The following is a 23761-nucleotide window of genomic DNA, read 5'->3' as shown; positions in this document are numbered from 1 at the left end:
ACTGCCAGCTGCCTCCCTGCCAGCGCCACTGAAGGCCTTCTCTCCCTCCTCCTGCAGACCATGGATACGTGGGTGTTGTGGTTCTTGCTCTTGCCAAGTATTCTGCAGTACCCACAGCCCGTGGGTGATGGCTTGGACGAGGTGACACGTCTGCGAATGGAGGCCCTTGCAAAGCTCCAGGAAGAGGAGAAAATTCGTCTGGAGCAGGAGGTGGAGCAGTTGGTCCTGAAGCAGGGTGCCTGGGCCTGGGGAGACCTGCTGTGGTCTGCCTCGCAGCACTTGCAGGTTTGGGCTCTGGCTGGGCTCCTGCTCCTCATCTTGGCCCTGTGGTATCTCCGGAGAGAAAGGAGACTGAGGAGAGAGGAGCATGCAGAAGAAAATGGGGGTGCAAATGAAGAGGGAGGCGGAAACGTGGCTGCAAACGAAGACGCTGGTGTGAATGAAGGAGGCAATGATGGCAATGGGGTGGAAAACAACAACGATGATGGCAATCCCCAGGAAGGCAACAATGTTGCTCCAAATGAGGAAGGTGGTATTGGAAATGAAGTCGCTCATCATGATCCTCAGGATGACATGGGAAGAAGGGTAATGGAGCGCATTCAGTGGCCTGTCCAGGACCTGGAGAAAGGATGCAGGTGGACAACTGCCCTCATGGAAAAGTTTGCATTTTACTTTCGACACGTCTTGTCCAACAGTTTCTACCCGGTCCTGAAACCAGCCATTGGGGTGGGCAGTGCCTTCGAAGGTTGGAGTCCGCGTGAGCAGGATGTTGTGTACCAGGTGCTCATCCCCATGACTCCTCCGCGAGGGCACAGCTTCCACGTGGAGATGGCTACTGCAGGGCAGACGCGCGTGAGGAACTTCCGCATCCGCGTGCAGCAGGAGTGCACCTGCGGGAGTGAGCAGCGGGGTAAGAACATGCTGTGCTTCCTGCACCGCCCCGAGGAGGAGCTGAGGAGCAATCAGGATCCCAGCCTCCTTCACACCCTGTGCACGGACTCCTACCTGGACGTGCAGAAAACTGCCCGCTGGTTCTACCAACTGGTGAGAGCAGTCTGGCCGGCTTTGCCTCACGCACACAAGTGGCATTTAGTGCTGCTGCCCTCCAGGCGCTCCTGCCAGTTCAAGGTGAGCAATGGCACAGAAAGCTACCGGATTGAGATGCTGTTTGGGGTACAGCAGGGCAACTCAGACATCTTTGTAAGCAGCGAACCTGGGCCTTACCATACCTCAAGCACGATCTGGCCGGAGACCTACGCCGTGGCAGAGATGAAGTTCTTCAACTACATTGCCAGGCGGGCCCCCCCTGACAGCTTGCACCTGAAATGCCTGCAGTTCCTCACCCGTCTTCAGCTGGGCTTAGGTTTTTCTACCTACACCATGAAGACCATTGTCATGCACCTCCTGAGCATCGTACCCCCGTCATGGTGGAGCAGGAGATATTTCGTGACGCGACTGAAAGATATCAGCGCGAGCCTGCGCACATGTGTAGAAGTGAGACGCCTCAACCACTTCATTGTGGGCAACCAGAGGCTTCCTGCAGAAATCAGTTTGCCCCCACATGTCCTAACGTCTGGGAAGTACAATCTCTTCCATGACCTGGTGATGGATCCAGTTGCCCACTCCCAGGCAATTAGTCAGCACATCGATCTCCATGAGTGGCTGGAAGAAATCATCAATGACGAAGAGTGAAAGAGCTTCTTCTGCACAGTGCTGTGCTTGTGCGGCTCACACCTGGTAGGAGAGAAGGAGCTCACAGCACATGGGAAAAGAGGGCAGAATGTGGCATACAGAGAGGGAAGGGAAAATGCTGCCTAGCTGCTCTAAGCCATCAGCAGCAGCTGCAGTGTCCTCTCAAGAGTCTCCCCAGCACTGCATCCAGTGAGGACAAGGTTGGCACCAAAGATCAAGGAGCGCGCAAGAGGAAATGCGATTATTCCTTTGTTGGCTCTCTGGGCTCTGTGTGGAGACCCTGTCAGCCCAGGGAGAAGCTGACACAGACCTGAGCGTGCAGGACATGGAGAAGGAAGGCACTGCTCCATCGGGAGTGGCAGTTGCTGCCATGCCTTTTGTCCAGAGCAAAAGCACACTGGGGGAGTCCAAGCTGATGGAGCTGAAGAGGCCGTGGCCAGGGCACTTGTGAGACAGAGTCCCATTAGCACCAGAACTGCGAGTGCCCCACCTCCTTCATAGAGTCCATTTTCCCTCTGAGAGCTTCACCTTGTGCAAAGATGCCCTTCTCAGCATCCCAGACGAGTGAATGTTGGAAAGGAGCAGCGGTGGGATCATCTGGTTCAGGGCTGCTCCAGCAGGCTCTTCCTGATGTGCCTTGCAAGGGATTGCCTCCACGTGGGTGTGGATTATCTCCGCTGAGGAACACTCCACCACCTCTGGGCACCGCCCGGGATCGGTCAGCAGACGGTGTTTCTCCTCGTCCCCGGAAGGGAAACCTTTAGGTCAGCATTGTGCCGACTGTGGCGCAGCTGACCTGAAATTGTGTATAGATAGGAATCTAGGTCTTAATTTCATAGAGATATATACGTATTGTCTATATCTATTGTATGCTATGAAGCTTGTTGATTACCATATCAGAAGGTAAAATCTCAACAAGCCAAAGCAGTAATATAAAATTCATTAGTATTTATGTAAGTATACACGATATATATATGGAAGTATGTAGGTATATATGGAAATATGGCAATGATCTATTAGTGTATGTATCTCTTCATATGGAAGTTTTGAAATATGTTATTATATCATGATGAGAATGATTCTTAAGCGTAGTTATGTTTAAACAAACCATTATAGCACGTATTTAGTGTCACTATCTGTTGTGAAAGCTATGAATGCTCTTAGTGCCTTTAGACCAGGCAAGGTTTTTATGAAATAGATCTATTTTTACCATATCTAACAGATGTATTACATATGTGACATATATACCTAAAATAAGTTACAGACAGGGTATTTATTTTTTATAGACAATTAGAGCCATATATCGTGTCCCTGTCTGTTGGGGACACTTGATTGTGTTCTATAGTTAGTGCATTTTTGAGTGGCAAGGCAGAAACTGCTTTGCTCTTGATTCAATAAATTATAATATTCCAGAATCTGGATTGTGCAAGACTTTCTTGATCTCACGCCGACCTAGGTTATTGGTAAATCTCACAAGTTGTGAATCTGGGCGTGTGAACTCTGTCCGTGAAGCCAGCCAGAGTGACAGCGCTGAACTGGTTGCAATGAGAGATGAAGGCCAGCTGCCCCCGGCCCCTGTGAGGACAGAATGACAGAACGGCTTGGCTTGGAAGGGTCCTTAGAAATGGTCTTGTTGCAGCCCTGTGCTGCCAAGGGCAGGGACTCGTCCTCGTAGACGGCGTTGCTCCAAACCCTGTCCAAGCCGGCCTGGAGCACTGCCAGGGCTCCAGGGGCAGCCCCGGCTGCAGTGGGCAGCGTGGGCCAGAGCCTCAGCGGCCTCAGCGGCAGGAATTTCTTCCACACCTGCGGCCTGAGCTTGCCCTCTGTCCGTGGCAAGCCGCTGGCCCTGGTGCTGTCCCTGCAGGGCCTTGTCCACAGCCCCTCTGCAGGTCTCTGCTGGGCTGGTGCAGGGTGTCAAAGGCCGCAGGAAGGTGCCCCCGGAGAAGGCCTTGGAGAACACTGGGTTCAGGAGTGGCACCATGAGGGCAGCAAGCGGGGCCTGGTGGGGCCGTCGGGGTGGGAGGGCACAGGGCGGGCACTGAGGCCCTGCCAGCTGGAGCTGGGAGCTCTGGGATGCAGCTGGCAGAGAGCCGTGGGGGATCCGTGCAGCAGCAAGGACACTGCAGGCGTTCTGGAGGTGTTGGAAAGCAGAGAGGAGCTTGAGAATGGCCTCTGAAGAATTAGGGCATCTTCCTGTGTGTAAGAAACCTCAGGACATCAGAGGTTTATGCACGGAAAAGACACAGAGGAGTCCTGGAATGTTCTTGGAATAAGGGGAGAGGCCATGGGCCATTTCCCATGGGATATCTCGAAGTGTTTGTGACTCAGGAGAAGGACGCAGCCTTCTTTTTGGTCCTAGTTCCCAGGTGTATCACCCTCTTCCTTCCCCCGCTGCCTGAGCTACTTGGAAGGTACAGACCTGCCTAGTCTATGGCCCTCTCCAAAATGCACCATCTCTTTTAGATAAATAAAACTCTACAGAAGGGACGGGCAAGGAAGGAGAGGCACTGGGGTCACCATCTCGGTAACGCGGAGTTTCCAGTCTCTAAAGCTTAGTGCTGGTGCTGATAGACTCGAATGTTTTCGGGCAGGAATCAGGGGGAAGGCCAACAGCACCGGCCTGTGACTCTTAGAAGGCCGTTCATCACTGTAGTCTGTGTAGCTGTGCCTGCTCCTGCACAAAAAGGCAGAACAATATGTGTGGATCTGGTCACACAAAATGCATCTTTCTAATGCCGAATGTCTGGTAATTGTGGTGGGAAACTCATTTGGGAGCAGAAAAATCGAGTGTTCCCCAGAGGCCTGGCACACACGGGGATGTGGGGAAGCAAGAGGATGCGGTCCTGCTCATCCTTTGGAAAAGCAGCAAGCTTGAAACCAAAGGGCACCTTTTCTAGCTGCTAGCCGGCGAGGCTGCCATTTTGTAGCATGGGTGGAAGGGTATTCTTGTATTATGGATGCATATGGAATGGTTTCTTCAGTTTGTTTCTAGGATCCCTTACTTCTTTGGCTCTCATGTTACAATTTGCTTTTTAGATCAGTAAATGCCGGACCTACAGAGGAGAAAGAAATGAAGGCGTAAATCTGCCGAATCGAGCATACCAAATTAAACTGCTCTATGACAAATCAAGCGCCCGCTCCACCGTGTATGGAGAAATGATGCCGATGTACACTACAATGGCGCAAGACTCTGACTTTAGAAGGCTGAAAATTATTTCTTTATTTTTGGGATGAGGTTTTTTTATTATATTTTTTATACAGACCAATTTGATTGGTGATAAGGAGACAAACGTCTTCAATCACATTGGCCAGACAAGAGGGATGGCAAGAGGAAGTCCCCCCTAGGGAAAGAATGGAAACATAGTACAGTTACAAAAATGTGTCTCTTGTTTACAGAAAATTCCTTGGGAAGAGAATTCGAGAAAACCAAAAGATCTCAGGCACCAAGGAGGGCTACGTAGAGCGACTAAGGAGAATGAAATATTCCATTTTTAGAGGCAGTTAACTGCCTGGACAAAGTCTTTCTCAAGGGGATTTTTACGAGGGGAAAATAGAAACTTCTGGACCAGTTGCAGTAGGGAAAGGGCAATTGGGAAGGGACACATTTGATTTCTCAGCATCTCTGGATGGAATTGCAGATGACAGCTCTTGACAGGGAGGGGAAACATCAGTGATGTCTGAGGAAGGGGCTGGGAGGCTGCTGCTCATGGAAGGGGTGATACAGAAGGGAGCAAATGCACAGCTGAGTGGATCTCAGTAAACACACCGTTGTTGGATGACAACAGGTGTAGAATGGGGCTGGACATCGTGTTGGACAGAGGGGAAAATCCCAACAAGCAGTGAGTTCCAACAGGGGATTGTAGAATCTCTTCCTCTGTGCCACTTTACTGCCAGCGGGACTCAGAGAGCTTCCCCCAGCAGTCCAGGTCCTACATGTGGAATGAGAGCCACCTCTTCATTACTGAGCAACGTTGTTCTTCTTCTGGGGCACGCAGCTGCTGCTGGCATGGTAGGAGTCCAATTTTCCAGCCATGCTGTGTCAGCCGCCGAGCCTCGCATCACCGCTCCTCTCTTCCATGACAAGTCTGTTCATTCACTCTCCCGTCTACAAGCTTTGTTTCCAGGATCCAAATGGCCAGGAGGGAAGACTCCCTGGGAGTGTTTAGCCACTGCCAAGCTCCACATTGTCATTTATATTTGTTTGGTTATTCCCAAGAACAAGCAATTTCCGTATAAAATCCATTGTATTTTTTTCTTTTAAATTATTATTTCTGAAGCCCCTGAAGTGCCTCAGAAATGCCAGTTAGCTGATGTGCACAGGTTTTCTCTAAGGTAAGCGGTGTGCGCTGGCTTGGGCTGAGGCAGTTTTCTTCACAGTAGCTCATGCCGTTTTTGTCCACGTTAGGCTTTGGCAAGCAATTGAAGAAGAAGCGTGCTTGCACCTTCTTGGCCGTTTACCTTTTATCCAAGTTACACTGAATTTCTAAGCTACCCAATGACAACACCTGCCTTCTACTCACTGAGCTTATTCCAGGGCTTTTCACCTCGGAACAGGGCCTGCTTGGAGGATTTCAGCACAAAATAAAATGATACAACACACATCTCCCATGCATATATTTCTATACATCATAGCCTACGATGACAGAATTGTTTCGTGACATGGCCTGTTGAGTTGCTCTGTGCCAGAAGTTTGCAGCAGAGGGGACAGAGCCATTCCATGGGGCAAACCCCCCAGTGCTCTGTTTTTATTGGATATTTTACCAAAATTTTCTTCTGCTGGCTTCCATTGCATTTGTTCCAGTGGTGTTCCTGCTTTGCAGCTCTCGTTTCTCTTTCAAGTTACTTTCCATGCTCTTTAGTTTGTCTTGGGCCAAGCCCAACAGATTGAGCTGGCCTAACTTGTGGTCATCCTCAAGCAGCCCTTTCCCCCAAAACATTGTTGCTCTGATTTCACACATACTTCACAGGAAACTTTGTACCTCACTTAAGACTTGCAAGAGGTGGGAAGCAGCTGTGTGTAGCTCAAAAGCCTTGAACCATGTTAGCCAGGTGTTGCCAAAGCAGGCTGGGGTTGTCCATTTCTGTTTCAGTTCTTGTCCTATAGGAAGATTGCCACCGCACTAAATGCAGGTTTGTCTGACTGTGTGTCCTGACCTCTTTGCCATGAGATCAAAATGACGTCAGGGCTGATATTCCTTTTCTTTGCCAAAGGGTAGTTCATTAAAATAGGCAAAGGCATCTTCCAAGGAAGCAGTCTTTTTCAGAGGGAAATGGACATTATTAAGGTGACTTTCTTTGCCTCATCCTGAGCATGCACAGAGAGGAGGACAGTGCCCAACCCTTTAGGGATGGCCCCAGAGACAGGCCTTGTTGCTGCGGTTGTTTTCCTGGGAGGCAGATGGACAGCAACTGGGAGTGATAAAAAACCCTGAGAGAATTCAGTGTGAGATTAATGATTCCCTATAGGAAAGTGCCAGACAAAGGTCTCCAAAATTCAAGCACAAGAGAAGCAGCCCGGCGCACAACGGCCCAGCAGCCCTCTCCCCGTGTGCCTTGATTTGTTTTTCACCGCACAGGGAATTCAGGGTTTGCCCAAAGTGGGGCCTTGCTGAAGGCAAAGGCCAAGGCAGGGCTCTCACTTCTGCTGCCCCTGTGCCATGGAAGGCCCCAGAGCAAGAGGGAATTTCTGGGGTGCAGGGATCCCGTCTTCACAGTGTGGCCTTGCAGGTTAGCAAAATCCACACGGACATCCTGCCAGGTGGGGAGAGGGTTTGGAGTGAAAGTCAGAGAATGGAGTTCAATCTGCTTGCAAATGAGTAGGGCAGGAGTGTTGACCTGCCTGAGGCTAGGGAGGCTCTGCTCAGGGATGTGGACAGGTGTGATTGATGGGTCAAGTCCACTTGGATGAGACAGAAGGCGGTAAAAGGCGGGGTGCTGCATTTGGCCTCTCCCGGCCCGTGTAGTGCTGTGGGCTGGGGAAAGAGGGGCTGGAAATTGGCAACAATCCAATGGCATCCCAGCTTCTGTCTGAAGCAGTGTGGCCAGCAGGAGCAGAGCAGGGATTGTCCTCCCGCAGAGGGCAGCGGTGAGGCTGTGCCTCCAATCCCGCATTCTGTTTTGGTCCCCTCCCAAGAGGAAAGACACGCAGGTGCTTGAGTGTGTGCAGAGAAGGGGAGTGGAGCTGCGGAATGGCGTGGAGCACAAGTCTGATGAAGAAGGGCTGAGGGAGTTGTGGGTGTTCAGCAAAGGGGGAAAGTGCCTCACGGGGGACCTTCTAGCTCTCTACATCTCCCTGAAGGGGGGTTGTGGCCAGGTCGAGGTCATTATATTTGCCCATGGAACAAACCATACGAACAGAGGAAATGACCACAAGTTGTGCCAATGGAGCTTTAGATTGGACCTGCTACAAAATGTTTTAAGAGAGGTTCCTGAAACTGCTTGTTGTTAGTTGTATCTGTTTTAAAGTCACAGTAGAGGGAATTGTTATAAAACCTTTCAAGAGGGGTTTCTGTAGCAAGTTGCTGTGACTCCGTACCGGTGTAAAGTGCTATGTAACAGGGGAAGGAGGAAAAGATCTAGTTCACACAGGTTACATCACCCTGAACCATGAGGGGTGGGCATGAAGGACCAATCACGCGACGCCCTTGGGAAACGATTGGTCAGGAGTGACTCTTGTTAAAGACCAATCAGAGCCCTGACAAGTAACCAATCAGGAAGAGGATCCAAAATGCACCAAACAGGAGGAAGCAAAGAGGATTAAATGGACTGTCAGATGGTGTATGTGTGTGTTTGTGTTTGTGGGGAGGGGGTTCTTCTTCAGCACCTTGAGGGTCTGGAGGAGCACCCAGTGTGGTGTCGCGCTCTTGTTGGAGCCTGGGCTTTTCCTGGGTTCCTGCTCCCGGTGGTCGGTTACAGTTAAATAAACTAGTGCCTTTTCCCATCATTGCATCTGAGTCCTGGCCTTGTTCATAACAGACCCTCTAAGGAAAAGGATATCAGGCTTGGGAACAGGCTGCCTAGGGAACAGGCTGAGTCACCACCCCCAGAGAGATTTCAAAGTCGTGTGGATGTGGCCTTTGGGGACGTGGCTGATTGGTGGAGTAGGCAGTGTTCAGTTGGCGGCTGGACTGTGTGTTCTTCAGGGTCTTTTCCAAGCTGGACGAGTCAGAGATTTAACTGTAGCTCGACATGGAGTCAAGGCTTTGACTGCATGATCCTCAAGGCTGCCTTGCAACATGGATATGTGTGAGATTGCCAAGGGAGGGCAACCGCTAGGAAAGGCAAAGGAAAGAGCAAGAGAAGTTCTTTGAAGCAGATTCACTCCAAGGCTGCCTTAAGCAGTCCACCAGGGTCACTCGGAGTGGCTGAGCTGGGCTGGGGACGAAGGGCGGGGCTGGCCTGGCTGGGGTGTACTGTGATGCCTGTGACATCACAGGGGACATGTCACAATGGGAGAAGTTATAAAAGCCCCCAGCATGCAAGGCTGGCCCTGTACGGCTTGGGCAAGCGGTGAGTGCACACGTGGTTGGGAGGCTGGGCTGGGGACAAGGGCCAGGGTGGAATGGCTGTAGCTGGGCTTGGGTTCTCCTCCTGCGTGCAGGGACAGTCCCTCATGGCAGAGCCTTGGGCAGGGCACCGTGCTGCTGCTGCTGCTGCTGCTGCTGCTGCTGGTGCTGCTTGGGCAGCCGGACAGGCCTCGCTGCTTGCCTGCTGTCTGGGGCCCTGTCCTTCGTGCCCCCAAATCCCTGGCATTGCCGTCCCTGCTTATCCCCACTGCCAGCTGCCTCCCTGCCAGCGCCACTGACGGCCTTCTCTCCCTCCTCCTGCAGACCATGGATACGTGGGTGTTGTGGTTGTTGCTCTTGCCGAGTATTCTGCAGTACCCACAGCCCGTGGGTGATGGCTTGGACGAGGTGACACGTCTGCGAATGGAGGCCCTTGCAAAGTTCCAGGAAGAGGAGAAAATTCGTCTGGAGCAGGAGGTGGAGCAGTTGGTCCTGAAGCAGGGTGCCTGGGCCTGGGGAGACCTGCTGTGGTCTGCCTCGCAGCACTTGCAGGTTTGGGCTCTGGCTGGGCTCCCGCTCCTCGTCTTGGCCCTGTGGTATCTCCGGAGAGAAAGGAGACTGAGGAGAGAGGAGCATGCAGAAGAAAATGGGGGTGCAAATGAAGAGGGAGGCGGAAACGTGGCTGCAAACGAAGACGCTGGTGTGAATGAAGGAGGCAATGATGGGAATGGGGAGGAAAACAACAACGATGATGGCAATCCCCAGGAAGGCAACAATGTTGCTCCAAATGAGGAAGGTGGTATTGGAAATGAAGTCGCTCATCATGATCCTCAGGATGACATGGGAAGAAGGGTAATGGAGCGCATTCAGTGGCCTGTCCAGGACCTGGAGAAAGGATGCAGGTGGACAACTGCCCTCATGGAAAGTTTGCATTTTACTTTCGACACGTCTTGTCCAACAGTTTCTACCCGGTCCTGAAACCAGCCATTGGGGTGGGCAGTGCCTTCGAAGGTTGGAGTCCGCGTGAGCAGGATGTTGTGTACCAGGTGCTCATCCCCATGACTCCTCCGCGAGGGCACAGCTTCCACGTGGAGATGGCTACTGCAGGGCAGACGCGCGTGAGGAACTTCCGCATCCGCGTGCAGCAGGAGTGCACCTGCGGGAGTGAGCAGCGGGGTAAGAACATGCTGTGCTTCCTGCACCGCCCCGAGGAGGAGCTGAGGAGCAATCAGGATCCCAGCCTCCTTCACACCCTGTGCACGGACTCCTACCTGGACGTGCAGAAAACTGCCCGCTGGTTCTACCAACTGGTGAGAGCAGTCTGGCCGGCTTTGCCTCACGCACACAAGTGGCATTTAGTGCTGCTGCCCTCCAGGCGCTCCTGCCAGTTCAAGGTGAGCAATGGCACAGAAAGCTACCGGATTGAGATGCTGTTTGGGGTACAGCAGGGCAACTCAGACATCTTTGTAAGCAGCGAACCTGGGCCTTACCATACCTCAAGCACGATCTGGCCGGAGACCTACGCCGTGGCAGAGATGAAGTTCTTCAACTACATTGCCAGGCGGGCCCCCCCTGACAGCTTGCACCTGAAATGCCTGCAGTTCCTCACCCGTCTTCAGCTGGGCTTAGGTTTTTCTACCTACACCATGAAGACCATTGTCATGCACCTCCTGAGCATCGTACCCCCGTCATGGTGGAGCAGGAGATATTTCGTGACGCGACTGAAAGATATCAGCGCGAGCCTGCGCACATGTGTAGAAGTGAGACGCCTCAACCACTTCATTGTGGGCAACCAGAGGCTTCCTGCAGAAATCAGTTTGCCCCCACATGTCCTAACGTCTGGGAAGTACAATCTCTTCCATGACCTGGTGATGGATCCAGTTGCCCACTCCCAGGCAATTAGTCAGCACATCGATCTCCATGAGTGGCTGGAAGAAATCATCAATGACGAAGAGTGAAAGAGCTTCTTCTGCACAGTGCTGTGCTTGTGCGGCTCACACCTGGTAGGAGAGAAGGAGCTCACAGCACATGGGAAAAGAGGGCAGAATGTGGCATACAGAGAGGGAAGGGAAAATGCTGCCTAGCTGCTCTAAGCCATCAGCAGCAGCTGCAGTGTCCTCTCAAGAGTCTCCCCAGCACTGCATCCAGTGAGGACAAGGTTGGCACCAAAGATCAAGGAGCGCGCAAGAGGAAATGCGATTATTCCTTTGTTGGCTCTCTGGGCTCTGTGTGGAGACCCTGTCAGCCCAGGGAGAAGCTGACACAGACCTGAGCGTGCAGGACATGGAGAAGGAAGGCACTGCTCCATCGGGAGTGGCAGTTGCTGCCATGCCTTTTGTCCAGAGCAAAAGCACACTGGGGGAGTCCAAGCTGATGGAGCTGAAGAGGCCGTGGCCAGGGCACTTGTGAGACAGAGTCCCATTAGCACCAGAACTGCGAGTGCCCCACCTCCTTCATAGAGTCCATTTTCCCTCTGAGAGCTTCACCTTGTGCAAAGATGCCCTTCTCAGCATCCCAGACGAGTGAATGTTGGAAAGGAGCAGCGGTGGGATCATCTGGTTCAGGGCTGCTCCAGCAGGCTCTTCCTGATGTGCGTTGCAAGGGTTTGCCTCCACGTGGGTGTGGATTATCTCCGCTGAGGAACACTCCACCACCTCTGGGCACCGCCCGGGATCGGTCAGCAGACGGTGTTTCTCCTCGTCCCCGGAAGGGAAACCTTTAGGTCAGCATTGTGCCGACTGTGGCGCAGCTGACCTGAAATTGTGTATAGATAGGAATCTAGGTCTTAATTTCATAGAGATATATACGTATTGTCTATATCTATTGTATGCTATGAAGCTTGTTGATTACCATATCAGAAGGTAAAATCTCAACAAGCCAAAGCAGTAATATAAAAATTCATTAGTATTTATGTAAGTATACACGATATATATATGGAAGTATGTAGGTATATATGGAAATATGGCAATGATCTATTAGTGTATGTATCTCTTCATATGGAAGTTTTGAAATATGTTATTATATCATGATGAGAATGATTCTTAAGCGTAGTTATGTTTAAACAAACCATTATAGCACGTATTTAGTGTCACTATCTGTTGTGAAAGCTATGAATGCTCTTAGTGCCTTTAGACCAGGCAAGGTTTTTATGAAATAGATCTATTTTTACCATATCTAACAGATGTATTACATATGTGACATATATACCTAAAATACGTTACAGATGGGGTGTTTATTTTTTATAGACAATTAGAGCCATATATCGTGTCCCTGTCTGTTGGGGACACTTGATTATGTTCTATAGTTAGTGCATTTCTGAGTGGCAAGGCAGAAACTGCTTTGCTCTTGATTCAATAAATTATAATATTCCAGAATCTGGATCGTGCAAGACTTTCTTGATCTCACGCCGACCTAGGTTATTGGTAAATCTCACAAGTTGTGAATCTGGGCGTGTGAACTCTGTCCGTGAAGCCAGCCAGAGTGACAGCGCTGAACTGGTTGCAATGAGAGATGAAGGCCAGCTGCCCCCGGCCCCTGTGAGGACAGAATGACAGAACGGCTTGGCTTGGAAGGGTCCTTAGAAATGGTCTTGTTGCAGCCCTGTGCTGCCAAGGGCAGGGACTCGTCCCCGTAGGCGGCGTTGCTCCAAGCCCTGTCCAAGCCGCCTGGAGCACTGCCAGGGCTCCAGGGGCAGCCCCGGCTGCAGTGGGGCAGCGTGGGCCAGAGCCTCAGCGGCCTCAGCGGCAGGAATTTCTTCCACACCTGCGGCCTGAGCTTGCCCTCTGTCCGTGGCAAGCCGCTGGCCCTGGTGCTGTCCCTGCAGGGCCTTGTCCACAGCCCCTCTGCAGGTCTCTGCTGGGCTGGTGCAGGGTGTCAAAGGCCGCAGGAAGGTGCCCCCGGAGAAGGCCTTGGAGAACACTGGGTTCAGGAGTGGCACCATGAGGGCAGCAAGCGGGGCCTGGTGGGGCCGTCGGGGTGGGAGGGCACAGGGCGGGCACTGAGGCCCCGCCAGCTGGAGCTGGGAGCTCTGGGATGCAGCTGGCAGAGAGCCGTGGGGGATCCGTGCAGCAGCAAGGTCACTGCAGGCGTTCTGGAGGTGTTGGAAAGCAGAGAGGAGCTTGAGAATGGCCTCTGAAGAATTAGGGCATCTTCCTGTGTGTAAGAAACCTCAGGACACCAGAGGTTTATGCACGGAAAAGACACAGAGGAGTCCTGGAATGTTCTTGGAATAAGGGGAGAGGCCATGGGCCATTTCCCATGGGATATCTCGAAGTGTTTGTGACTCAGGAGAAGGACGCAGCCTTCTTTTGGTCCTAGTTCCCAGGTGTATCACCCTCTTCCTTCCCCCGCTGCCCGAGCTACTTGGAAGGTACAGACCTGCCTAGTCTATGGCCCTCTCCAAAATGCACCATCTCTTTTAGATAAATAAAACTCTACAGAAGGGACGGGCAAGGAAGGAGAGGCACTGGGGTCACCATCTCGGTAACGCGGAGTTTCCAGTCTCTAAAGCTTAGTGCTGGTGCTGATAGACTCGAATGTTTTCGGGCAGGAATCAGGGGGAAGGCCAACAGCACCGGCCTGTGACTCTTAGAAGGCCGTTCATCACTGTAGTCTGTGTAGCTGTGCCTGCTCCTGCACAAAAAGGCAGAACAATATGTGTGGATCTGGTCACACAAAATGCATCTTTCTAATGCCGAATGTCTGGTAATTGTGGTGGGAAACTCATTTGGGAGCAGAAAAATCGAGTGTTCCCCAGAGGCCTGGCACACACGGGGATGTGGGGAAGCAAGAGGATGCGGTCCTGCTCATCCTTTGGAAAAGCAGCAAGCTTGAAACCAAAGGGCACCTTTTCTAGCTGCTAGCCGGCGAGGCTGCCATTTTGTAGCATGGGTGGAAGGGTATTCTTGTATTATGGATGCATATGGAATGGTTTCTTCAGTTTGTTTCTAGGATCCCTTACTTCTTGGGCTCTCATGTTACAATTTGCTTTTTAGATCAGTAAATGCCGGACCTACAGAGGAGAAAGAAATGAAGGCGCAAATCTGCCGAATCGAGCATACCAAATTAAACTGCTCTATGGCAAATCAAGCACCCGCTCCACCGTGTATGGAGAAATGATGCCGATGTACACTACAATGGCGCAAGACTCTGACTTTAGAAGGCTGAAAATTATTTCTTTATTTTGGGATGAGGTTTTTTTATTATATTTTTATACAGACCAATTTGATTGGTGATAAGGAGACAAACGTCTTCAATCACATTGGCCAGACAAGAGGGATGGCAAGAGGAAGTCCCCCCTAGGGAAAGAATGGAAACATAGTACAGTTACAAAAATGTGTCTCTTGTTTACAGAAAATTCCTTGGGAAGAGAATTCGAGAAAACCAAAAGATCTCAGGCACCAAGGAGGGCTACGTGGAGCGACCAAGGAGAATGAAATATTCCATTTTTAGAGGCAGTTAACTGCCTGGACAAAGTCTTTCTCAAGGGGATTTTTACGAGGGGAAAATAGAAACTTCTGGACCAGTTGCAGTAGGGAAAGGGCAATTGGGAAGGGACACATTTGATTTCTCAGCATCTCTGGATGGAATTGCAGATGACAGCTCTTGACAGGGAGGGGAAACATCAGTGATGTCTGAGGAAGGGGCTGGGAGGCTGCTGCTCATGGAAGGGGTGATACAGAAGGGAGCAAATGCACAGCTGAGTGGATCTCAGTAAACACACCGTTGTTGGATGACAACAGGTGTAGAATGGGGCTGGACATCATGTTGGACAGAGGGGAAAATCCCAACAAGCAGTGAGCTCCAACAGGGGATTGTAGAATCTCTTCCTCTGTGCCACTTTACTGCCAGCGGGACTCAGAGAGCTTCCCCCAGCAGTCCAGGTCCTACATGTGGAATGAGAGCCACCTCTTCATTACTGAGCAACGTTGTTCTTCTTCTGGGGCACGCAGCTGCTGCTGGCATGGTAGGAGTCCAATTTTCCAGCCATGCTGTGTCAGCCGCCGAGCCTCGCATCACCGCTCCTCTCTTCCATGACAAGTCTGTTCATTCACTCTCCCGTCTACAAGCTTTGTTTCCAGGATCCAAATGGCCAGGAGGGAAGACTCCCTGGGAGTGTTTAGCCACTGCCAAGCTCCACATTGTCATTTATATTTGTTTGGTTATTCCCAAGAACAAGCAATTTCCGTATAAAAATCCATTGTATTTTGTCTTTTAAATTATTATTTCTGAAGCCCCTGAAGTGCCTCAGAAATGCCAGTTAGACTGATGTGCACAGGTTTTCTCTAAGGTAAGCGGTGTGCGCTGGCTTGGGCTGAGGCAGTTTTCTTCACAGTAGCTCATGCCGTTTTTGTCCACGTTAGGCTTTGGGCAAGCAATTGAAGAAGAGCGTGCTTGCACCTTCTTGGCCGTTTACCTTTATCCAAGTTACACTGAATTTCTAAGCTACCCAATGACAACACCTGCCTTCTACTCACTGAGCTTATTCCAGGGCTTTTCACCTCGGAACAGGCCTGCTTGGAGGATTTCAGCACAAAATAAAATGATACAACACACATCCCCCATGCATATATTTCTATACATCATAGCCTACGATGACAGAATTGTTTCGTGACATGGCCTGTTGAGTTGCTCTGTGCCAGAAGTTTGCAGCAGAGGGGACAGAGCCATTCCATGGGGCAAACCCCCCAGTGCTCTGTTTTTATTGGATATTTTACCAAAATTTTCTTCTGCTGGCTTCCATTGCATTTGTTCCAGTGGTGTTCCTGCTTTGCAGCTCTCGTTTCTCTTTCAAGTTACTTTTCCATGCTCTTTAGTTTGTCTTGGGCCAAGCCCAACAGATTGAGCTGGCCTAACTTGTGGTCATCCTCAAGCAGCCCTTTCCCCCAAAACATTGTTGCTCTGATTTCACACATACTTCACAGGAAACTTTGTACCTCACTTAAGACTTGCAAGAGGTGGGAAGCAGCTGTGTGTAGCTCAAAAGCCTTGAACCATGTTAGCCAGGTGTTGCCAAAGCAGGCTGGGGTTGTCCATTTCTGTTTCAGTTCTTGTCCTATAGGAAGATTGCCACCGCACTAAATGCAGGTTTGTCTGACTGTGTGTCCTGACCTCTTTGCCATGAGATCAAAATGATGTCAGGGCTGATATTCCTTTTCTTTGCCAAAGGGTAGTTCATTAAAATAGGCAAAGGCATCTTCAAGGAAGCAGTCTTTTTCAGAGGGAAATGGACATTATTAAGGTGACTTTCTTTGCCCCATCCTGAGCATGCACAGAGAGGAGGACAGTGCCCAACCCTTTAGGGATGGCCCCCAGAGACAGGCCTTGTTTGCTGCGGTTGTTTTCCTGGGAGGCAGATGGACAGCAACTGGGAGTGATAAAAAACCCTGAGAGAATTCAGTGTGAGATTAATGATTCCCTATAGGAAAGTGCCAGACAAAGGTCTCCAAAATTCAAGCACAAGAGAAGCAGCCCGGCGCACAACGCCCAGCAGCCCTCTCCCCGTGTGCCTTGATTTGTTTTTCAACCGCACAGGGAATTCAGGGTTTGCCCAAAGTGGGGCCTTGCTGAAGGCAAAGGCCAAGGCAGGGCTCTCACTTCTGCTGCCCCTGTGCCATGGAAGGCCCCCAGAGCAAGAGGGAATTTCTGGGGTGCAGGGATCCCGTCTTCACAGTGTGGCCTTGCAGGTTAGCAAAATCCACACGGACATCCTGCCAGGTGGGGAGAGGGTTTGGAGTGAAAGTCAGAGAAGGGAGTTCAATCTGCTTGCAAATGAGTAGGGCAGGAGTGTTGACCTGCCTGAGGCTAGGGAGGCTCTGCTCAGGGATGTGGACAGGTGTGATTGATGGGTCAAGTCCACTTGGATGAGACAGAAGGCGGCAAAAGGCGGGGTGCTGCATTTGGCCTCTCCCGGCCCGTGTAGTGCTGTGGGCTGGGGAAAGAGGGGCTGGGAAATTGGCAACAATCCAATGGCATCCCAGCCTTCTGTCTGAAGCGTGTGGCCAGCAGGAGCAGAGCAGGGATTGTCCTCCTGCAGAGGGCACCGGTGAGGCTGTACCTCGGATCCTGCATTCTGTTTTGGTCCCCTCCCAAGAGGAAAGACATGCAGGTGCTTGAGTGTGGTGCACAGAAGGGGAGTGGGAGCTGCGGAATGGCGTGGAGCACAAGTCTGAGGAAGAAGGGCTGAGGGAGTTGTGGGTGTTCAGCAAAGGGGGAAAGTGCCTCACGGGGGACCTTCTAGCTCTCTACATCTCCCTGAAGGGGGGTTGTGGCCAGGTCGAGGTCATTATATTTGCCCATGGAACAAACCATACGAACAGAGGAAATGACCACAAGTTGTGCCAATGGAGCTTTAGATTGGACCTGCTACAAAATGTTTAAGAGAGGTTCCTGAAACTGCTTGTTGTTAGTTGTATCTGTTTAAAGTCACAGTAGGGGGAAATTGTTATAAAACCTTTCAAGAGGGGTTTCTGTAACAAGTTCCTGTGACACCGTACCGGTGTAAAGTGCTATGTAACAGGGGAAGGAGGAAAAGATCTAGTTCACACAGGTTACATCACCCTGAACCATGAGGGGTGGGCATGAAGGACCAATCACGCGACGCCCTTGGGAAACGATTGGTCAGGAGTGACTCTTGTTAAAGACCAATCAGAGCCCTGACAAGTAACCAATCAGGAAGAGGATCCAAAATGCACCAATCAGGAGGAAGCAAAGAGGATTAAATGGACTGTCAGATGGTGTATGTGTGTGTTTGTGTTTGTGGGGAGGGGGTTCTTCTTCTGCACCTTGAGGGTCTGGAGGAGCACCCAGTGTGGTGTCGCGCTCTTGTTGGATTTCTGGCTTGCTGAGAGGAGCCTGGGCTTTTCCTGGGTTCCTGCTCCGGTGGTCGGTTACATTAAATAAACTGTGCCTTTTCCCATCATTGCATCTGAGTCCTGGCCTTGTTCATAACAGACCCTCTAAGAGAAAGGATATCAGGCTTGGGAACAGGCTGCCCAGGGAACAGGCTGAGTCACCACCCCAGAGAGATTTCAAAGTCGTGTGGATGTGGCCTTTGGGGACGTGGCTGATTGGTGGAGTAGGCAGTGTTCAGTTGGCGGCTGGACTGTGTGTTCTTCAGGGTCTTTTCCAAGCTGGAGTCAGAGATTTAACTGTAGCTCGACATGGAGTCAAGGCTTTGACTGCATGATCCTCAAGGCTGCCTTGCAACATGGATATGTGTGAGATTGCCAAGGGAGGGCAACCGCTAGGAAAGGCAAAGGAAAGAGCAAGAGAAGTTCTTTGAAGCAGATTCACTCCAAGGCTGCCTTAAGCAGTCCACCAGGGCCACTCGGAGTGGCTGAGCTGGGCTGGGGACGAAGGGCGGGGCTGGCCTGGCTGGGGTGTACTGTGACGCCTGTGACATCACAGGGGACATGTCACAATGGGAGAAGTTATAAAAGGCCCCAGCATGCAAGGCTGGCCCTGTACGGCTTGGGCAAGCGGTGAGTGCACATGTGGTTGGGAGGCTGGGCTGGGGACAAGGGCCAGGGTGGAATGGCTGCAGCTGGGCTTGGGTTCTCCTCCTGCGTGCAGGGACAGTCCCTCATGGCAGAGCCTTGGGCAGGCACCGTGCCTCTGTGCTGCTGCTGCTGCTGCTGCTGGTGCTGCTTGGGCAGCCGGACAGGCCTCGCTGCTTGGCTGTCTGGGGCCCTGTCCTTCGTGCCCCCAAATCCCTGGCATTGCCGTCCCTGCTTATCCCCACTGCCAGCTGCCTCCCTGCCAGCGCCACTGACGGCCTTCTCTCCCTCCTCCTGCAGACCATGGATACGTGGGTGTTGTGGTTGTTGCTCTTGCCAAGTATTCTGCAGTACCCACAGCCCGTGGGTGATGGCTTGGACGAGGTGACACGTCTGCGAATGGAGGCCCTTGCAAAGTTCCAGGAAGAGGAGAAAATTCGTCTGGAGCAGGAGGTGGAGCAGTTGGTCCTGAAGCAGGGTGCCTGGGCCTGGGGAGACCTGCTGTGGTCTGCCTCGCAGCACTTGCAGGTTTGGGCTCTGGCTGGGCTCCCGCTCCTCGTCTTGGCCCTGTGGTATCTCCGGAGAGAAAGGAGACTGAGGAGAGAGGAGCATGCAGAAGAAAATGGGGGTGCAAATGAAGAGGGAGGCAGAAACGTGGCTGCAAACGAAGACGCTGGTGTGAATGAAGGAGGCAATGATGGGAATGGGGAGGAAAACAACAACGATGATGGCAATCCCCAGGAAGGCAACAATGTTGCTCCAAATGAGGAAGGTGGTATTGGAAATGAAGTCGCTCATCATGATCCTCAGGATGACATGGAAGAAGGGTAATGGAGCGCATTCAGTGGCCTGTCCAGGACCTGGAGAAAGGATGCAGGTGGACAACTGCCCTCATGGAAAAGTTTGCATTTTACTTTCGACACGTCTTGTCCAACAGTTTCTACCCGGTCCTGAAACCAGCCATTGGGGTGGGCAGTGCCTTCGAAGGTTGGAGTCCGCGTGAGCAGGATGTTGTGTACCAGGTGCTCATCCCCATGACTCCTCCGCGAGGGCACAGCTTCCACGTGGAGATGGCTACTGCAGGGCAGACGCGTGAGGAACTTCCGCATCCGCGTGCAGCAGGAGTGCACCTGCGGGAGTGAGCAGCGGGGTAAGAACATGCTGTGCTTCCTGCACCGCCCCGAGGAGGAGCTGAGGAGCAATCAGGATCCCAGCCTCCTTCACACCCTGTGCACGGACTCCTACCTGGACGTGCAGAAAACTGCCCGCTGGTTCTACCAACTGGTGAGAGCAGTCTGGCCGGCTTTGCCTCACGCACACAAGTGGCATTTAGTGCTGCTGCCCTCCAGGCGCTCCTGCCAGTTCAAGGTGAGCAATGGCACAGAAAGCTACCGGATTGAGATGCTGTTTGGGGTACAGCAGGGCAACTCAGACATCTTTGTAAGCAGCGAACCTGGGCCTTACCATACCTCAAGCACGATCTGGCCGGAGACCTACGCCGTGGCAGAGATGAAGTTCTTCAACTACATTGCCAGGCGGGCCCCCCCTGACAGCTTGCACCTGAAATGCCTGCAGTTCCTCACCCGTCTTCAGCTGGGCTTAGGTTTTCCACCTACACCATGAAGACCATTGTCATGCACCTCCTGAGCATCTTACCCCCGTCATGGTGGAGCAGGAGACATTTCGTGATGAAGATATCAGCGAGAGCCTTCGCGCATGTGTCAAGTGAGACGCCTCAACCACTTCATTGTGGGCAACCAGAGGCTACCTCAGGAGATCAGTTTGCCCCCACATGTCCTAACGTCTGGGAACTACAATCTCTTCCATGACCTGATGATGGATCCAGTTGCCCACTCCCATGTAACGAGTCAGTACGTGGATCTTCACGGTGGCTCAAACGAATCATCAACGACGAAGAGTGAATGCAGTGCTGTGCTTGTGCGGCTCACACCTGGTAGAGAGAAGGAGCTCACAGCACATGGGAAAGAGGGCAGAATGTGGCATACAGAGAGGGAAGGGAAAACGCTGCCTAGCTGCTCCAAGTCATCAGTAGCAGCTGCAGTGTGCAAGTGTCCCCCCCCCCCACCCCCCCCCCCCCCCCCAGCACTGCATCCAGTGAGGACAAGGTGGCACCAAAGATCAAGGAGCGCGCAAGAGGAAATGCGATTATTCCTTTGTTGGCTCTCTGGGCTCTGTATGGAGACCCTGTCAGCCCAGGGAGAAGCTGACACAGACCTGAGCGTGCAGGACATGGAGAAGGAAGGCACTGCTCCATCGGGAGTGGCAGTTGCTGCCATGCCTTTTGTCCAGAGCAAAAGCACACTGGGGAGTCCAAGCTGATGGAGCTGAAGAGGCCGTGGCCAGGGCACTTGTGAGACAGAGTCCCATTAGCACCAGAACTGCGAGTGCCCCACCTCCTTCATAGAGTCCATTTTCCCTCTGAGAGCTTCACCTTGTGCAAAGATGCCCTTCTCAGCATCCCAGACGAGTGAATTTGGAAAGGAGCAGCGGTGGGATCATCTGGTTCAGGGCTGCTCCAGCAGGCTCTTCCTGATGTGCCTTGCAAGGGATTGCCTCCACGTGGGTGTGGATTATCTCCGCTGAGGAACACTCCACCACCTCTGGGCACCGCCCGGGATCGGTCAGCAGATGGTGTTCTCCTCGTCCCCGGAAGGGAAACCTTTAGGTCAGCATTGTGCCGACTGTGGCGCAGCTGACCTGAAATTGTGTATAGATAGGAATCTAGGTCTTAATTTCATAGAGATATATACGTATTGTCTATATCTATTGTATGCTATGAAGCTTGTTGATTACCATATCAGAAGGTAAAATCTCAACAAGCCAAAGCAGTAATATAAAAATTCATTAGTATTTATGTAAGTATACACGATATATATGGAAGTATGTAGGTATATAGGAAATATGGCAATGATCTATTGTGTATGTATCTCTTCATATGGAAGTTTTGAAATATGTTATTAATCATGATGAGAATGATCTTAAGCGTAGTTATGTTTAAACAAACCATTATAGCACGTATTTAGTGTCACTATCTGTTGTGAAAGCTATGAATGCTCTTAGTGCCTTTAGACCAGGCAAGGTTTTTATGAAATAGATCTATTTTTTACCATATCTAACAGATGTATTACATATGTGACATATATATCTAAAATAAGTTACAGACAGGGTATTTATTTTTATAGACAATTAGAGCCATATATCGTGTCCCTGTCTGTTGGGGACACTTGATTATGTTCTATAGTTAGTGCATTTCTGAGTGGCAAGGCAGAAACTGCTTTGCTCTTGATTCAATAAATTATAATATTCCAGAATCTGGATCGTGCAGGACTTTCTTGATCTCACGCCGACCTAGGTTATTGGTAAATCTCACAAGTTGTGAATCTGGGCGTGTGAACTCTGTCCGTGAAGCCAGCCAGAGTGACAGCGCTGAACTGGTTGCAATGAGAGATGAAGGCCAGCTGCCCCGGGCCCCTGTGAGGACAGAATGACAGAACGGCTTGGCTTGGAAGGGTCCTTAGAAATGGTCTTGTTGCAGCCCTGTGCTGCCAAGGGCAGGGACTCGTCCCCGTAGCGGCGTTGCTCCAACCCTGTCCAAGCCGGCCTGGAGCACTGCCAGGGCTCCAGGGGCAGCCCCGGCTGCAGTGGGCAGCGTGGGCCAGAGCCTCAGCGGCCTCAGCGGCAGGAATTTCTTCCACACCTGCGGCCTGAGCTTGCCCTCTGTCCGTGGCAAGCCGCTGGCCCTGGTGCTGTCCCTGCAGGGCCTTGTCCACAGCCCCTCTGCAGGTCTCTGCTGGGCTGGTGCAGGGTGTCAAAGGCCGCAGGAAGGTGCCCCCGAGAAGGCCTTGGAGAACACTGGGTTCAGGAGTGGCACCATGAGGGCAGCAAGCGGGGCCTGGTGGGGCGTCGGGGTGGGAGGGCACAGGGCGGGCACTGAGGCCCGCCAGCTGGAGCTGGGAGCTCTGGGATGCAGCTGGCAGAGAGCCGTGGGGGATCCGTGCAGCAGCAAGGACACTGCAGGCGTTCTGGAGGTGTTGGAAAGCAGAGAGGAGCTTGAGAATGGCCTCTGAAGAATTAGGGCATCTTCCTGTGTGTAAGAAACCTCAAGACACCAGAGGTTTATGCACGGAAAAGACACAGAGGAGTCCTGGAATGTTCTTGGAATAAGGGGAGAGGCCATGGGCCATTTCCCATGGGATATCTCGAAGTGTTTGTGACTCAGGAGAAGGACGCAGCCTTCTTTTTGGTCCTAGTTCCCAGGTGTATCACCCTCTTCCTTCCCCCACTGCCTGAGGTACTTGGAAGGTACAGACCTGCCTAGTCTGTGGCCCCCTCTAAAATGCACCATCTCTTTTATATAAATAAAACCCTACTGAAGGGACGGGCAAGGAAGGAGAGGCACTGGGGTCACCATCTCAGTAACGGGGAGTTTCCAGTCTCTAAAGCTTAGTGCTGGTGCTGATGGACTCGAATGTTTTCGCGTAGGTATCAGGAGGAAGGCCAAAAGCACCAGCCTGGGAGTTTTAGAAGTTTTTATATGGCGAAGCCCAAGAGATTTAGCTAACCTTACTTTTCTTCGAGAACTAACTGTTTCAATTGTGACGGAAGTGATGGTACAACACTCTATGTTTATGTGGCCATAGCCGAATTTTTTAACTGCTTTTCTCCTTTTTTCTCTTTGGAAGTCCGCATGGTTGGTTCTAATTGGCTCAATTAGTTGCCACCTGGCTGACTGCCCCATGGCTGGTTGTGTTCTGATGTCCTAAACCTGCTTCACAGTGGTCCAGACTGGTCACGTTACATAATCAAAGTAGTTGTTCCAATGTCCCAAAGTGGTTTCATCACATAATTAATGTAGTTTTTGCATTTGAGTTGTAAAATTTTAATTGTGATGAATTGTATTTGAAAAGTCTCCAGGTCAGCTGTTAGCCACTACCACCAGTTTCTCCAAACCCTTTTTTTTGTGATTTCATGGATATTCAGAAGCAACTTTGTACTTTATCTGAGTCATCTTAGGGGTGAGAAAGTGTAAAACCTGTACTCTTAGAA

The 23761-nt window shown here is 51.5% G+C and overlaps 3 protein-coding genes across 3 annotated transcripts; all 3 read left to right on the top strand.

Annotated features, from left to right (window-relative positions):
• Positions 1 to 1692, top strand: LOC136361962 (inositol 1,4,5-trisphosphate receptor-interacting protein-like 1). Its single transcript, XM_066320244.1, has one exon. The coding sequence runs from the start codon at positions 61 to 63 to the stop codon at positions 1690 to 1692; it is 1632 nt and encodes a 543-aa protein (XP_066176341.1). The 5' UTR covers positions 1 to 60.
• A 7913-nt stretch (positions 1693 to 9605) lies between these two features.
• LOC136361961 (inositol 1,4,5-trisphosphate receptor-interacting protein-like 1) lies at positions 9606 to 11155 on the top strand. The gene is given in 2 exon segments (XM_066320243.1): positions 9606 to 10119; positions 10122 to 11155. Coding segments are annotated over 2 exon segments (1533 nt in total). The 5' UTR covers positions 9606 to 9620.
• Positions 11156 to 18997: 7842 nt separating this feature from the next.
• LOC136361960 (inositol 1,4,5-trisphosphate receptor-interacting protein-like 1) lies at positions 18998 to 20616 on the top strand. The gene is given in 6 exon segments (XM_066320242.1): positions 18998 to 19508; positions 19511 to 19772; positions 19774 to 20297; positions 20300 to 20396; positions 20398 to 20579; positions 20582 to 20616. Coding segments are annotated over 6 exon segments (1611 nt in total).
• Positions 20617 to 23761: the final 3145 nt, after the last annotated feature.

This window comes from Sylvia atricapilla, chromosome 5 (assembly GCF_009819655.1).
Source record: "Sylvia atricapilla isolate bSylAtr1 chromosome 5, bSylAtr1.pri, whole genome shotgun sequence".
NCBI classification, from domain to species: Eukaryota; Metazoa; Chordata; class Aves; order Passeriformes; family Sylviidae; genus Sylvia; species Sylvia atricapilla.
This window is presented reverse-complemented; position numbering and strand designations above follow the sequence as displayed.

Coding starts and splice junctions, on each gene's coding strand:
- LOC136361962 (XM_066320244.1), top strand. CDS start 61: ATGGATACGTGGGTGTTGTGGTTCTTGCTCTTGCCAAGTATTCTGCAG.